Consider the following 16,738-nt stretch of genomic DNA (forward strand, 5'->3'; position numbering starts at 1 on the left):
CGAAGGATCCTGAATAAACAGTACGATCATTTATCATGGATTTAGAAATATAATGTTCCAGATATAATTTTGATGTATGTAATATATGCAGATAAATATTTAATTGTATGAAAGTTTACAAAATGGATATGAAAAAGATTAAAGTACAAAAGTAAATGAACAAAGAATACAAATAATTAACACAAAATAAAATGCAAACATAGAAAGCTAGAACTCCACCATAAGTTTAAAAGTAAATTAAAACAATTCCAATGTTTTATCAGCAAATATGCGTATATGTTTAATTAAGAAGTTATGTATACTATAATGATTCCACCCCTGTAAAAGAGTTCACTAAAGAAAGAAGTTGATTTTTTTTTTTTTTTTGGTGTGGAGAAAGTGTGGTGATTCTTTTATTCAATTTTATTCCATTTCTATATTTTTCTCCATTATGCAAATGTTCTTCAATGAGTATCACAATTTGTTTTAAGTTATATAACATATCACCAAAAAAAAAAAAAAAAAAAAAAAAAAAGGACATCAAGAATACTGCTTGGTACCCAAAAAATTTTCTGGTGATATTCAAAATGAAATAACTATTGCTTAAGGAAAAAAAATAAAATTACATGTAAAGCACACACATATTTTTTAAAATTTAGTAATAAAAATGATTCATGTATGTGTGTATACAGATAGAAACACATGTACATATACATATGTAAGAGGGAAGTGATTTTAAAATAGCAGAAAATACAGTTGGCCCTTGAACTGCATGGGTTTTAACTGTGCAGGCTTACTTACATATGGATTTTTTATCATACAGTACAGAATATGTATTTTTTCCTTATGATTTTCTTATAACATTGTCTTTTCTCTAGCTTACTTATTGCAAGAACACAGCATATAAAACATGACATACAAAATATGTGTTTCTGGTATTGGGAAGGCTTCCAGTCAACAGTAGGTTATTAGTGGTTAAGTTTTAGGGGAGTCAAAAGTTATATGCAGATTTTTGACTACATAGGGGTTTGGCATCCCTAATCCCCATGTTGTTCAAGGATCAACTGTACACAGAAAACTGCTAATGAGCTGGTGAGAAATCAACACCTCCCATAATCACAAAATAACATATTCAAAAATTTTAAAATCTGAACAAATGCTGTGATGCCCCTATTTTCAAAAAGTATGTTTGAACTGCTTCTCCGATGTACGTGCTTGTTCATTTGTGAGTCCAAGGGACTCCTCACTCTGTGAATTTCAAAACAATTTCTGAAAAGTTTTCAGAGGAAGACTCTTGGGTTTTACTTGTGTTTTACAGCAAACCCATAAACCTCATGCATTCCAAATGGGCGTGTAGCACATATTTCAGCAAGGGAATTTTTTAGTAAATGTCATATTTCAAAGTTATATGCCATGTTTGAAGTTATACTTCAAAAAAATTCCAAATTTGTGATCATATTTTCACAATACCTGGTACCTGGTCTTTAAGTAACTTTATCAATACTTTGTATTGGCTTTATCCCAGATTTTCTATCATTCCTAAATTTAAGAGGAAGAATGATCTTGAAATTTATTCATTTATTAACTAAACATACAAAACATACCTGATATTGATGTTAATGATTTTTAAAATTATACATACTGCCAATTATAACATATAACATAAGCTTATATGACACAAAGAATTAATAGGTTTGAGCTTTTAAGAGTCGTCTGAAGGAGAGAGGAGTTCCCATCTCATGGTTGTATCAATTTCTTCTTCAAAATTCCCCAGCTCCTGTTCCTTAGAAAGCTCTAAAAATACCTAAAAAGGAGACAGAGCAGAAGGAAAAAGAATATCGAGTTATTTATTGCCTTCCAAATTAATAAGAAATATAAATGGTACTAGCGTGTGAAATTTACAGGAATGATACAAAACCATCAAAGCTGACCCACCTTTTCCAATGTGCACTGGGAGAGGCTGTATTCTTCCAGGTTAAATTTATGTTTCACTGGGGGGGGGGGGTAAAAAAAAAAAAGACGAATAGCAGATGCTTACAATTTATTACTAAGAATTTTTTCAAAGGCATACAAAATAAAAATACACACAATTAAAATAAATAGAACATAAAGCTGAAAAAAAAAACGCTTGGTGAAAGAATGGAATCACGAAAAGTCATAGTGTTAATATAAATGCAAATTAAGACTCTTAAATACAGAGAACAAACTGAGGGTTATGGGGGTGGGGGGTTAGAGGGATGGGGAAAAGGGAGATGGGCATTGAGGAGGGCACTCGTTGGGATGAGCCCTGGGTGTTGTACGTAAGCGATGAATCACGGGAATCTACTCCTGAAGCCAAGACTACACTGTATGTTAGCTAACTTGACAATAAATAAATTTTTACAAATGCAAATTAAATGAATCTTGATAGTAGAGTTTTCTCATATTACATTTTGATGTGGTTTATTACTTAGTATGTATGTCTTGGGAGACATATAAATTCCTTGAGGAACTACATAATTGATTGGTACATTCTTACACAGAAGGAAAATTTCAGTCCCATCCCTTCCACTTTGAAAGGACCCAATACTTCTGTGTCACTGTCTTCAGCCAGTTTATCTGCTGTACCAAGCTCTATGCTGGGCATCCCCACCGGGAAATCCTCGTGAGACTGGTCATCGAATTTACACATTCAAGCGTTCACAGTTCACTACTCACCCAGTGAGAATCTTCTGTGTGTGAGCCACCCTTGGTACCATAGGCAAAGGAGGGGCGAAAACAAAACCCCTGCGCTCTAAGGGCAGGAGTATGGGCCTTAAATAAATAGGGACTTAAATATATAATAAATGACGACTACTACTAGGGAGAAAAACTAAATCAGGTAAAGGAAACAGGAAGTGCCAAGCACTCTTTTTTTTACAGGATGGCTGGGGCTGGCCACAGTTACCAGGTAAGAACTGAGCAGAAACTTGAAAGAAGTGAGAAAGCAAGGTGGGTAGTTAGGAAACAGAATTTCACGAAGCAGAATCAGCAAGTGCAAAGTCCTGAGGCAGGAGTGTGCAAGTCTGGTAGCATTTAGGAAGTACTGGGAAGTCAGGGTGTCCAGAGCGGAGGGAATAAACCTGGGATTCATATTCTCTCAAACGCGATGGGCCAGGTACAGGTCTAGGCACTTGACAAACGAACTCATTTAATCTTCCCAATGACCCTGCCAGGTGGGCACTGATATTACCTCTCATTTCTAATGTTTTAAATGTTTATTTATTTTTTTTAGAAAGAGAGAGAGAGAGAGAGCAGGGGAGGGGCAGAGTGAGGGAGACAGAGGATCTGAAGCAGGCTCTGGGCGCTGACAGCTGAGAACCCGATGGGGGTTTCGAACTCATGCACCGGGAGATTGTGGCCTGAGCTGAAGCCCCACGCTCAACCGACTGAGCCTCCCGGGCTCCCTTACCCCTCATTTAGAGATGGGTCATCTTAGACCTGCAGAGATCCAGTGGATTTACCAAGGTAGAGGGGCTGGCACAGGAGCTGGGGGTTTTCACCACTGTGCTGTGTGAGAAATTACTCCATGACAGTCTGCTGAAAGCCAATGAAGAGGAAGAACAGAGAATTTCCAGTGGCAAGGGAGCCATGCACAACGCAGGGGACAGACTGAGCAAGAGACACGGACGGTTCATTCACTGTGACAGGAAGGCAGAACACACAGGCACAGAGGCAGGCCTCCTGATGGATGGGGGCAAGGTTTTCCGCTCAGGTCACAGATCTTATGGTGGGTGGGATGGGAGACTTGTGTCAGGCTCCAGGCTGACAGTGCAGAGCCTGCTTGGGATTCTCTCTCTCCCCCTCTTTCTGCCCCTCCCCTGCTCATGCTCTCGCTCTCTCTCTCTCTCTCTCTCAAAATAAACTTAAACAAAAGAAAAATATATTACACAATTATCTACCACGAAATTATTACCTAAGTCCGAACAGATTCTTCCAAAATTTTATTTTACAAGGATACCTCTTACCTGCCTCTAATTTGTGGAAGGTCTGAGATAGAGGGTACACATCCGCCAAAGGTATCTTATAGGCCAAGAAGGACGAACACCTGGGAATACGAAAAATGTCATATTTGACGTTGAGTTTCAAGGGGAGAAGATGACCATCAAAATAAATACTGATATTGACATCGGTTTCCTCTGAAGAAAATAAAAATAATGCCAGTTAACGTATGGCTTACGTATAGAACAAATAACATGACCGATGGAAAATCCTTAAAAGGTCTTTGGTGGCTGGCCGTTGGAGCGAATTCTCCTAGAAATAACGCAGCTTATCTGCATGTATGCTCAGTGTATGTAAACCTTTCTGTTATTGTTGTTGAACATGGGCATCTGAACTGATCCCTTTGCTTAGTTTAAATTAGGTTGCAATTAGGGGCGCCTGGGTGGCTCTGTCGGTTAAGCGCCGACTTGGGCTCAGGTCACGATCTTGCCGTTCGTGAGTTCAAGCCCCGCGTCGGGCTCTGTGCTGACAGCTCAGAGCCTGGAGCCCGCTTCGGATTCTGTGTCTCCCTCTCTCGCTGCTCCTTCCCTGCTCCTGCTCTGTCTCTGTCTCTCACAAATAAATAAACATTAAAAAAATTTTTCATTAGGTTTTAATTAATTAACTGAATATTTCATCTTTGTCACTAGAAATCTAAGGGAAGGGGGATGCGAGGTTCAGAGAGAGGGACAGACTAGGGAAAGTTCAAAAGGCTTTAACTATAAACTTCCCTGAGCTCTGAGGACAGGAAGAGCCGGAATGGATTCGGATTCGTGGCGTCTTGTTTCCACTTGCTACTTCCGGCTGCATGACTTCGTGTCTAGTCTCAGCTCATCCTCAAATGGCTGTCTGATGCCCCCCGCTGGCCCTAGAGCTGCTCACACCTCCAGGCCCGGCCCCTTTCAGCCCAGCCCTTCCTCTTCCAGCCTTGCCACCCATGGCCATCCCACCTAGATCAAAATCGCTTCTTGGAGCTGTAACACCAAGAGGCTGGAAACAGGACTGGGTTACTTGCCCTGGCACAGCCTTAGAGAGTTCCGTTATATTCATGCTGGGCTAAAATGGAAATAGCAGTTGCTATCCCTGCTTCTTTGGCGTGCTCCTCTCTCCACGGAGTTCCAAATTCAGTTCTCGTCCCGCCTCCTCGCATCGTCCCCCACCAACCGGCAGGCATACACAAACACACGTGGACGTACAGGTCCACACACGCGCCTTTCTGTTCTCCATTTTGAGGCATGAAAACTCATTAGAGGGAGAATGTTTGATGATCTCGACTGCTGTTTGTTTCCTAGAGGGGAATTCACCCTAAATACGTTACATCTTTTAAACTGTAAATATTTACATCTTTTAAATATTTTCAGGGAGGTCTGTGGAAGGCGCATGGGGCCAACCGTGGTCCTGTGTGGGTTCCATGCGGGAGAAGTTCCTTTCCCCCAATTTTTCCAAGTCCTGTTCTGGGTTGGGGCCAGCCCTGGATGGCTGAGGAGGCTCATGCAAGGTGTCCTCAAGCCTTCCTAGGGGACACAGCTTCCTGGGTGGCTCTCCAACCTCTTACAATCTGGAGGAGTCTGTAAATCGGTTTTTGAGGTCCCTAACTATTATTATGAAGTCAAATCATCCTGAAGTTCTCACAGAGCAGAAAAGAAACCACTTGAGTGGGTAATGCCAACAGGTTTTTCCATAATCAGAAGCTCCTTCACCTTTCTTGCTGTGCAGCCTGTGGGAAGAGCTTCAGAATCTCGGCTTGCACCCAAGTCACTTGGGACGATTCCTTCACTTTCAGTTCTAGAACATAATCCTTGCCAAGTTTGTTTTTCAGGTGTTGGATGGAGCCAATGCACCTATGGGCAAGAAGGAAAACATGTTGGAAAAAATGTTACTCCTTAAATTTCTTACATTATTCCTTTTTTTTTTTTTAATATTTATTTTTGAGAGAGAGGGGCAGAGAGAGTGGTAGAGAGAATCCCAAGCAGGCTCCCAGCCGTCAGCACAGAGCCCAATACGGAGCTCGAACCCACGAACGGTGAGATCATGACCTGAGCCGAAGTCAGACACTCAACTGACTGAGCCACTCTTACGTTAGTTTTAAATTTCAGATGGAGGGAAAGGGGCATGCCTGAGCGAACTGAAGGAAAGAACTCTAGGCGCTCACAGCGATTTCGCCCTTCCTGTGGGGAATCTTGTTCTGAGGGTCAAGCACAGACTCCAGAAACACACCCACCTCAGCCTTCCAGACACCATGATGGCGACGCGGTCACAAATGGCCTCGGCTTCAGCCAGGTAATGGGTGGTCAGTACGGCCCCCTTCTCTGTGTTTTTAATGGCTGCCTGGATCATCTGCCTGAAGCACATCAAAAAATTATCATTAAAAAAAGGGTAGAAAAAAAGAGAGAAATGGAGGGAGAATTGTAGAAAGAAAATACAGTTTAGGAATCGTTTTTATCAGCCAAGTTTCTAATTAAAAAAGCAGAAATGTGAATATCGATTAGGTTTCTGATAATACGAAGTGTTTAATATTTTTAACGCTTTGATATTAATATTTAATATTTTTAGGTATGCCAACGGTATTCTGGTTAAGTATTTTTTAACATTTATTTATTTTTGAGAGACACAGAGAGACAGAGTATGAGCAGGGGAGGGGCAGAGAGAGAGGGAGACAAGAATCCGAAGCAGGCTCCGGGCTCTGAGCGGTCAGCACAGAGCCCGACGTGGGACTCGAGCTCACAAACCACCAGATCATGACCTGAGCCGAAGTCAGACGCTTCACCGACTGAGCCACCCAGGCGCCCCAAGGGTTTTTTTTCTTTTTTTAATGTGAATACCACATGAAGATGATACATCAGAGAATCTATGTGTTAAATATTTATTTTCCCAATTATACGGATTATCTCCACTAGATTAGAAATGAGTGGATTTGGTGTCCCGAGATCAGTTTAAAAACACAACTTTTGCATAAAGGTTATACTCCTGGCTCTGAGGGTTATGATAATGCTCACCACATTTGCTGCTGCCCTCCTGGATCCATGCCCGTCGATGGTTCATCCAGAAGCAGGATAGGTGAATCTCCCAGGATGCTCAGCACGAAACACAACTGAAAAGCAGAGAGGCACCTCATTTCGCTGCTTCCATCATACCGGCCCTCAGAGGAACATCACACATCACACGTACCTTTCGAGTGGCTCCTGCCGTCAATTTCTGCACCGGCACATTTAGCTGTTCGCGCAGGGTGAAAGTATCCACCAGCCTGATGGGAAAAGGATGAGAATATCAGCGCAAAAGAGGATGTTTGGAAAATGTGATCCCACAGAAGAGTAATAGCTTTTGGAGGGAAGCCTGGCACTGTTCTTCTGAAACTCGAACGATCGGAGAGAAGAACAGTTCGTTTTGGAACATGGAAGGCTTTTCATCTCGTAAAAAGTCCTGGAGGGTAACTAGAATTCCGAACTTGGAACTGAAACGGATGCTTATGCGTGATCATTCATTCATTTAACACCGTCCATCATTATATGCATTTTTGTGTTTTTTAAAGATCCCTCAATCAAGGATGCGGGAAACAGCTCCCGCCCTCCAACCCTGCCCTACCACTGACACTCTCTGAAAAGGGGGAGGCGTCGCTTCTCCTCTCCATTCTTTATTAGTGAATTCAGCATCAGTGGTACAGCCTCCCTCCCTGCCTGGGGACCGAAAGGAACCAGACGACCTCATTTTACCGTGAGATGGCACCAGTGGCGTCCCCTTTCCTCAGCCCTTTGATGGCAGTGAACACCTCCAGATGTTCCCTCACTGTCAGGCAGGGCCACAGCACGTTCTCCTGAGGACAGTACCCCAGGAAGCCCACCATGCTGTCTCCCTGATGACCCCAGCCTCTCAGCTCCACCTGAGAAAGTAAACCGGTTTTAGACCCACACGCAGCCTTTTCTCTCATCTCACGATTCCCCAAGACACCGACACAAAGCTAAAAAATACCGCAAGTTTTTGAGCATCGACAGACTATTATCAGATTGAAATCATAAAGCCTTTGTCTTTCTCTGTCTGACTTATTTCACTCATTTCACAGTATACCCTCTACGCCCAACCACGCTGTTGCAACTGGTAGAGATACTGAAATCATTATATTGTATACCTGAAACTAATTTAACACTGTTAACTGCGCTTCAATAAAAAAGGGCTTAATTAAAAAGATAAATAAATAGACAAAAATTAAAAAGCTAAAAAAATGAATACAATAGACATCGGTTCATACATTTCTTCTAGAAAATCATCGAAGCTGCTAAAAGTAGAGTCTCACGAAGATACAGCCTGCATTTATCACGAAATTTATAGTTTGGGAATAAAAAATCATTCTTCCATTCTTTACTACCTCTCCAGCTGTGGGCTTTGCGATCCCAGAAATCATTCTAATAGATGAACTTTTACCGGCACCGTTAGGTCCTAGCAATCCCAAAATCTCACCTGAAAGAGAACCACTGATTATCAATCTGCGAAGTGAGTCATCACAAACTCCACGCACGGCACTATTTTGAAATTGATCACATACATGCAATTCATGTCACCAAACCATGTCCTTTAACTCCTATAATTATATGAAATAATAGTGAAAAGCTTGTGGGTTTGATGTCAATAAGTCTTTTGTCTTCCAGATTACTTTTTTCAGGGAAAAATGTGCCAGGTGCTTTTCGGTAGTAGGCACCAGATGTTCTGAGTCCATGGTTGAGTGATCCCTAAACTTGGAAAGGCAGGGACATTTTTGTCCATCCCGAATTCCCCCACCTGCATCCAAGCCACCATTGTCTTTCATCTGACCTGATATAAGAGCCCCTTAACTTGTCTGGCACCCATATTTACAAGCCAATAATAGCCAACGTGCGATTTTTTTGCGACGCTTAAGTGCTAACCAAAAGCTGGCTAAAACCTCTCTGGTGGCATTCTACTAATTTGGTATAAAAATCTCAACCCGTGGCTGTATTTCGCAGAGTGGCACCTAGTCTGGCCCTGCTCCCGACTCGGACTTCCTCTCTCCCATCTGCAGCTGCATCACTAGTCTCTCCGTGCCTCGACCATTCCAAAGGCAACCCCAGGTCTGAGTCCCTGCCCGTGATGTTCTCTCTCCCTGGGTGCTCTTACCTCTTCCTGCTCGCATAACTGACACCTTCTTATCACCCAGGTCTTGGCTTAAACGTTACTGCTCTAGAAAGGTCTTCCCTAACCCTAAGTGAATGTAGCCCCAAGCTGCTCGCGCCATTTCACGTATCTGAATGCTCCACATAGAAATTGCTTGCTATGTGCTGGGGCGCCTGGGTGGCTCGGTCGGTTAAGCGGCAGACTTTGGCTCAGGTCATGACTTCATGGTTCGTGAGGTCAAGCCCAGCGTTGGGCTCTGGGATGACAGCTTGGAGCCTGGTGCCTGCTTCAGATTCTGTATCTCCCTCTCTCTCTGCCCCTTCCTCCCCCCTCAAAATAAACATTAAAAAATATATATATATGAAAGAAATTGCTTTTGTGCTGACACTTTTCTTGATAAGTTAGTTTTGTTTTTTGATCCTCTCTTAGGATGCAAAATCTATGAGGATAGGGACTTGCCTATTTCTTTCATGATTATATTCCAGCACCCAAAGTAGTCCCTGGCATGCTTAAAAAATATATGTTGAATGAATGAATGAATGAATGAATGAATGCTTCAGCAAGTACAATGGTGCCTATAACATAGATGTTCAGTGGGGTACTTTTAAAATAATGGTGAATAAGCTTAAGTGATTCTGCCAAACCTTTTTTAACACAGAAGGAGATATTTCTTGCTGCTATTTTCTTCTTTCTCTTTGAGAAGCAACTTTTCTTCTGCCCTGCATACTCTTTGTGGAGACAGCTAGCAATTATGACAGGTTTCTGGAATAGAGGACAGTGTGATTTTCCTCTTAAGCTTCAGAGATGTTATGTTCCTATGTTCTCACTGCTGGACTCTTTCTTACTCTATGTCATAAAACAAAGTATATTTCAGATTGACAGTAATCAAATCAATACCACTTGTTTCAAATGTAATGTGCATTCGTTGATGTCAACAATATTTCTTGCTTTTAAAATTAACACAGATAGCTTCGTGGAAACTGGCTCTTTGCCTTCCCAGAAGTGCCCAAGCTCACGGGCACGTCATAACATCTGTCTAGCAGATAAAAGAGTAACCCTTTAAATCTTAATCCCTATTCAGCATTTTAAAACAAATCTCACCTAAATTCCCCAACTTGGGAAATGTTTGGTTTTGAAATGATAGCTCTACCTATCAAAGCCCATTTTTCTCAAAAGGGGAATAGAACCGGGGCTCCTGGGCAGCTAAGTCAGTTGAGGGTCCCACTTTGGCTCAGGTCATGATCTCCTGGTTCCTGGGTTCGAGCCCCGCGTCGCGCTCTGTGCTGACAGCTCAGAGCCTGGAGCCTGCTTCGGATTCTTGTCTCCCTCTCTCTCTCTGCCCCTCTCCCACTCGCGTTCTGTCTCTTTCTCGCTCAAAAATAAACATTAAAAAAATTTTTTTTACAGTGGAATAAAACCATTATATTCTGTGTTCTCCTTTCACCTTGAGGACACCCCAAAGAAGCGCTTGCATATTTAAGAATTATGAAAAGGCACTGAACTCTGGGGCACCTGGGTGGCTCAGTCGGTTAAGCGGCCGACTTCAGCTCAGGTCAGGATCTCACGGTCTGTGAGTTCGAGCCCCGCGTCGGGCTCTGTGCTGACAGCTCAGAGCCTGGAGCCTGTTTCAGATTCTGTGTCTCCCTCTCTCTCTGACCCTCCCCTGCTCATGCTCTGTTTCTCTCTGTCTCAAAAATAAATAAACGTTTAAAAAAATTTTTTTTTTTTTTTAAAAAGGCACCGAACTCCAAACTTTCACAATGAAAACCAGCATATCGCCCTCTATTCTCGATAACTCTTGAATATAGGGCCGTTAACATCCACTTTGTCACTTGCTTTTCTACCTCCTCTGAGAGTGAAGTGGCCAGGGCAGTTGCCGTTCTTATTCTTTCTGCTTTCACATCTTCATCCTCGTCACCAGGTTCTTCTGGATTGGGTTGAGCACCTCTACTTTGGGGGGAAATTCTGTGGACAAAACGAAATGTAGGACAGAGGTTTCTTCGTTATGAATGATATCCTTCAGTCGGGAGCTCTGTGATCGTGCCATTGTCCTTTCTTTCAGTAAACTGGTGATGATGATCATGGCCCTGTGAATACACTGCTTCCGCTTTCCCCAAGAGCTCCCATCCCCGTGGCCAGAATTGCTCCCTTCATGCCCTGCATGTTGTTGCCCGTCTTCCAGTTAGAATCTCTGACCCGTTCGAATGTGCTGGCAAATAACTGCTGCTGCTTTCAAAATCAGGTCACCTACGTCTTCTCTGTTGACTCTGAGCCCAACTTAAGGACACCTGACATTTGCTTCAGCATCTTTTACTGTCCGCCCTTCCTAGAGCTCTTCTAGAAGGTCCCTGTTATGAAACACTCTGGGCTACATTCCTCAACCAACTCCATCCCACCTCCTCTGTTCAAGGACACGTGATCACCTGAGAGGAGAGACTGGCATATCTGAGTACTCGTTAAATTCCGGAGGAACTGAAAACTTCCCTCCGCCGATGAGTGACGGAGAGTCCTGTTTCCAGGCAGTTAAGTCAGCAATCCAGCGACCATCGTGAAAATCAGCCTGCTGCGCACGTTGTCTATATAAACCCACGCCAACAGGTCAGTAGCGCAGCCGCTACGTAGGAAGGTTCAAATGTGATACTAAGTTCGAAATTAAGTTTTCTCCCAACCTGAAAACAGGATCCCTTCGCGTTATTTTCTTTCCCCATTTCGCTTCCATGCATCTCAGGAGAAACACCAGTATCAGCGTCTGAAAGTAGGGCTAGGAGCAAAGAACAGCGGTTACACGTTGGCATAAGTTCACAAACATTATTTAAGCGTCTGAATTAAATTGGTGGCCTTTGTCTTCAGGTAAAATACAGGCGAATCGTTCTTACAAGTCCGGGGAGAAAGCCGGCTGTCCGGTGACCATCCAGCTCCGTGCCTCCTTTCTGCTCACAACCCACATCCTGGCTGTCAGCCGAGTTTATCTGCCCTACCTTCAAAATCACCCGGAACCCAACTGCTTCTCACTCCTGCCTGTGCTGCTCCCCTCCAGGGTCCAGGCCGCCATGATTTCTTATTGTGATATTACAACACCTTGCTCCCCGGTCCCCTTCTCCTTCTCCTCCCCTTGCCCCCAACATCTATGCTCAACACAATAACTAGAACTACTCTTTTACAACATAAGTCTATAAATAAACTTAAAAACAAAAAAACACAGGATGCCTGGGTGGCTCAGTCGGTTAAGCATCTGCCTCTTGATTGTAGCTCAGGTCATGATCTCATAGGTTTATGGGTTCGAGCCCCGCATCGCACTTTGCATTAGCAGCACAGAGCCTGCTTGGGATTTTCTCTCTCTTCCTTGCTCTCTGCCCCTCTCCCACTCACACTGTCTCTGTCTCTCTCAAAACAAATAAACTTGAAAACAATAAAATAAACTAAAACATAAGTCTAATCATATTGCTTTGCTTAAAACCCTCCAATGAGTCCTCAGTTACTCAAAGAAAAGGTAGTCCTTAGAGTGACCCAGAATGCTCTGTGTCAGCTCTTTCTGTCCTCTTTGCACTTTACCCCATGACCTTTGAGATCTTCTCTTGTACCCTTCTCTCCTTGGTCACTCTGCCACGATCACACTGGCCTCCTTGCTTACCCTGGGACAAGCCAGGGTCCCTCGTGCCCCTATTACAGGAATGCTCTTCCCCAAGCTCTCCCTACAGCCTGCTTTCTTGCCCCACCTCCAATCTTTAGTTCTCAATCAGGCCTTTCCTGACTATCCATCGGACACAATATATACTATTTATTTTAGTTTATTATCTGGCTCTTTCAACCAGAATATAAACTCTACAGGGGCAGGGACTTCTGTCCAGTTTTGCTTCTATGTCTGGAAAAGTAATGACACGTTGTATCCAGAGACAGTAGCTTTCTTCAGCCCAAGCATACCAACAAAATCATCTTTCCCTTTCATTTTTATTATTCAACATTGCCCTTTTTATCTCTAATTCAAAGGACTTAAGTTACATTGAACCTGTGTTTCTTACAAGCTCTCTCAAACTTGGAGGTGGCATAAAAAGAATAAATAAACATGAAAAGTTAATTTTCTATTAAATTCTGGACTTACCCAGTCCGCTCAGGCATATAAAAACTAACTCATGATTTGGATTCATATCTGAATTATCTTATTCTGAGACTGTATCAAAAGGGCTTTCAAAGCTGGTACCCATCAGATAAAATCAAATATTGTAGTAAATGGTAACTATAAAAAAAAAATAGGTAAAGAGGTAGAAAGGCCTTCTTACTATTAGGCATACTAGAAGATCAACTCCACTCAGATCAAAATGGTGGTCCTGATTGTCTGAATGGTACGCCTGGGCTCTCTGCAAAGACAAAAAGAAAAAGAGCTAAGTGGAAATTCATCAGCTTTATGATTTGCATTTAAATAATGAAATTCCAAAAAATCAACCAACCAACCAATCAATAAAATTAAATTCCACAAATTGCATATTTTCAATGCAAGCATCAAGCTTGAGTCCTCTGTGTGCACTGGTGACAAATATTCCACTGCAGGGAAGAGAGGGGACTGCTACTCAATGCTGTCTCCCAGTGAACAGGTGACCTGTGTCTGTTCTCTTTTCCAATCTTTTGTTGTTGTTTAATCTTTTGTTTTAACATTTGCTTCGGGTCTACTGAAGGCATCACAGAGAGAGGATCCTTGTGAAAAATAATAGGGATTGAAATATCTGTCCCAAATGCCCCTCAAGAGCCTTTTCTGGGCCCCTCCCTACCCTGATGGTGACTTTCCCACCATACTAGTTAGCCACATCATGCTATTCTTCCATTGTCCATCAGTACGTTCAGAAAGTAGCTCATTCCTCCTAAATAATGTACGACAGATGTAAGTTAGTGTGGTTCACTCGGCAGGTCTGCTTATGTTTTAGGGGATTGCTTTAAGCAAAGGAAGGGATTTCCAATTGAGAATTCTAAGTGTTCCTCAGTCAATGGAAAAGTGCTTATGCAGACAGAGGGCTTCCCAGGGGCCCCAAGAACATGAGGGATTAGGGCAGCTTTCCCTACTTTCTTTGAAGTATCATCCAGGATGATGTGGGGCCCTAAAGAGCATCTTCCTGGCTGAGCTACCCAGCACATCTATCTCCTCGTTCACTTCTTTCCATTTGAATCCCACTTTCTTTAATGCCTCCTGGTCTTTCCTGTTTCAGTGCCTTTGCCTCCCTCCACAGAACATGCTTACCTTCTGCCCCCTTCTCCTGCTAATTAATTCTGACTCATTCTTCAGGATCCTGTGGAAGCGTTGCTTCCCCCAGAAGAATCATCTGACTCTCTAGATCATGTCAGCTGTGCTTTGTATCCTGCCCTTGGCACTTTGCCCTTCTCTTTTGGGACTTTTAAGCCTTTTGCACTGAGTTGTTTCACCAAGTGAATGGTGAAAGGATGAATTGTGCTATCTTGCTCATCAGGTGTCCCCAATGACCCGCACAGTACCTGACACAGAATACTGTTTCCCAAAGACCAGCACAGGGTCCAACACAGACCACTGGTTAATGTGTACTTTCGAATGAATAAATGACCCTGTATATGGTTTTATCCTCACAATGGATAATGAATACCTATTAAACTAGGCAACGGTTTTCAATCTGGCATTAGATTTGAATAGCATTTGACAATGCTTATGTTTTGCAAAGTGCCTATGGCAAAACTTTATTGAGGTTAACTTTTCATGCCAGGAAATTCACCCATTTTAAGTATACAATTCAAGGATTTTCAGTAAATTTACAGAGTTGGGAGAGCATCACCACAATTCACCTTAGTAACATTTTCATCACCCCAAAGAGATACTTCATATGCATTTGCTATCAAACCCCATTCCCAACCCAACCCAACCCAACCCCAGGAAACCACTAGCCTGCATTCTGTCTTTACGGAATTGGGGCAAAGCACTTGAATAGGCTGCATATTCAAAATTAATGACCTATTAACGGTTAATATTTCTTACCTCTGCCAAAAAAGCTAGAAATTCACCCATGGTGGATGAGGGAATTAATATCATGCTGGAAATCAAGACAGGTAAGTTGAAGTGATTCATTACAAGGGTGTCAAACATGATGGTTGAAGTCTACAAGGCAAGTGAAGACATATTGCATGTCAGACATAGACGGTCCATTGATATTGGGGAAAATATTTAAAATGTAAATGTTATCATCTATATCAGAATTTCCCCACATACAGATTTACCACTTTCAGATGGAGAAGGGAAGGGAGGGGTTTTAGTTAATGAGAATGAACGTGACTGTGAGCTCTCCAACAGAAACATTTTACATAAAAACCTGGAGATTAAGGCAAAGACTTCCTGAGAGTGCATTACGTGCAGTCTAAGACAAGATAAAGAGAGAAATCACCCTTTTACAGCTAAGGTAACAATATTGTGAATGTATAAAAACCTGCATAAGATGAGAAGCTATATGGGTAGTTACTTTGTTTTATTTTTTTATTTAAAAAAGTTTTTGTAATGTTGTATTTATTTTTGAAGGAGAGAGAGACAGAGTGTGAGTGGGGGAGGGGCAGAGAGAGAGGAAGACACAAATCCGAAGCAGGCTCCAGGTTCCGAGCTGTCAGCACAGAGCCCGACGCGGGGCACAAACTCACGAGTCTTGAGATCACGACCTGAGCTGAAGTCTGATGCTTAACCGACTGAGCCACCCAGGGTCCCCTATGGGTAGTTATTTTAAAAAGTCCATACTGCCTCCTACCTAGACTAATGCTTTCTCAATGTCATTCCTGCTCCATTTACGCCCCATTCCAAACAGATAATTTTATCTGCATTTTGATTACACTGATTGATTTTGAGACTCTGCATTTTGATTACAATGGACTTATTTGCTTTCAAAATCCTGGTAAATGTGGGATGAGGGATAAAGATGATTTTTCATTGTTCTGTTTTAAAGATCAGTTTATTAGTCCACAGTGTGTATTGAGCACGATATTGAACCTTTTCTGGATCTTATTAGTGTGAGAATTATCATAAAAATAGTAAAAGTTGTAGCTATTAAATTCGCTGAATATCACACAAACCCCAGGCATTAAGAACTTGGCATGCGTTGTTTGTTTTAATGCTCACAACACCATAATGTGGTCATTCTTGCTATCCCTTCCTTGTATGGGAAATCCAGGGTTTGGAGACCATAACTAACATCCCCAAGACCACACAGTCAGTCAGTGACAAAGTCGGAATTCAAAACCCTATGTGTGTGTGATGCCTAAGTCTTTATGTCAGAAAACTATACTGTTTAGTGGGTTACATAAGGGAATGTTGAATGGCTACTCAGTGAATTTAGAGTTTGGGGGGAATGGATAATCTACACATAAAAAACAATTGGGAATACAACTAAAGAAGTTGTAATCAAGGGTTCAGTAAGAGCACAATAAGCATTTTAGATGGCAAAATTTCAAAAACATTTTCTCATTTTACAACCAATAAGCTAAGACTCAGTGTGCAAAGAAGAGAGGTTACCTCCCTTCTTGGGCTGACATCATGGGCACCATCATGGGCTGACAGGTGCTTCCTTATTAGACAGGGACCTAAGATACCCATGAGGTACCACACCCTGTGGGCTATGAGAATCCACTGGACTCCAGAAACAAACTG

At 42.4% G+C, this 16,738-nt stretch overlaps 1 protein-coding gene across 1 annotated transcript in view; it reads right to left on the reverse strand.

Moving 5' to 3' along the window:
• Nucleotides 1-688: 688 nt before the first annotated feature.
• The window catches only part of ABCA6 (ATP binding cassette subfamily A member 6), a 57,877-nt gene continuing 41,827 nt past the window's right edge, over nt 689-16,738 (reverse strand). Inside the window, exons 25-38 of the mRNA XM_042966660.1 lie at nt 15,089-15,208; nt 13,377-13,454; nt 11,769-11,860; nt 10,944-11,064; nt 9,744-9,861; nt 8,339-8,430; nt 7,689-7,855; nt 7,147-7,222; nt 6,975-7,069; nt 6,200-6,319; nt 5,679-5,819; nt 3,966-4,045; nt 1,915-1,970; nt 689-1,783 (exon numbers count right to left, since the gene is read on the reverse strand). Of these exons, the coding sequence (XP_042822594.1) occupies nt 1,682-1,783; nt 1,915-1,970; nt 3,966-4,045; nt 5,679-5,819; nt 6,200-6,319; nt 6,975-7,069; nt 7,147-7,222; nt 7,689-7,855; nt 8,339-8,430; nt 9,744-9,861; nt 10,944-11,064; nt 11,769-11,860; nt 13,377-13,454; nt 15,089-15,208 (1,458 nt within the window). The 3' untranslated portion in view covers nt 689-1,681. The remainder of the gene's footprint in view (nt 1,784-1,914; nt 1,971-3,965; nt 4,046-5,678; nt 5,820-6,199; nt 6,320-6,974; nt 7,070-7,146; nt 7,223-7,688; nt 7,856-8,338; nt 8,431-9,743; nt 9,862-10,943; nt 11,065-11,768; nt 11,861-13,376; nt 13,455-15,088; nt 15,209-16,738) is intronic.

Source organism: Panthera tigris, chromosome E1 (assembly GCF_018350195.1).
Source record: "Panthera tigris isolate Pti1 chromosome E1, P.tigris_Pti1_mat1.1, whole genome shotgun sequence".
In the NCBI taxonomy this organism is placed as follows: Eukaryota; Metazoa; Chordata; class Mammalia; order Carnivora; family Felidae; genus Panthera; species Panthera tigris.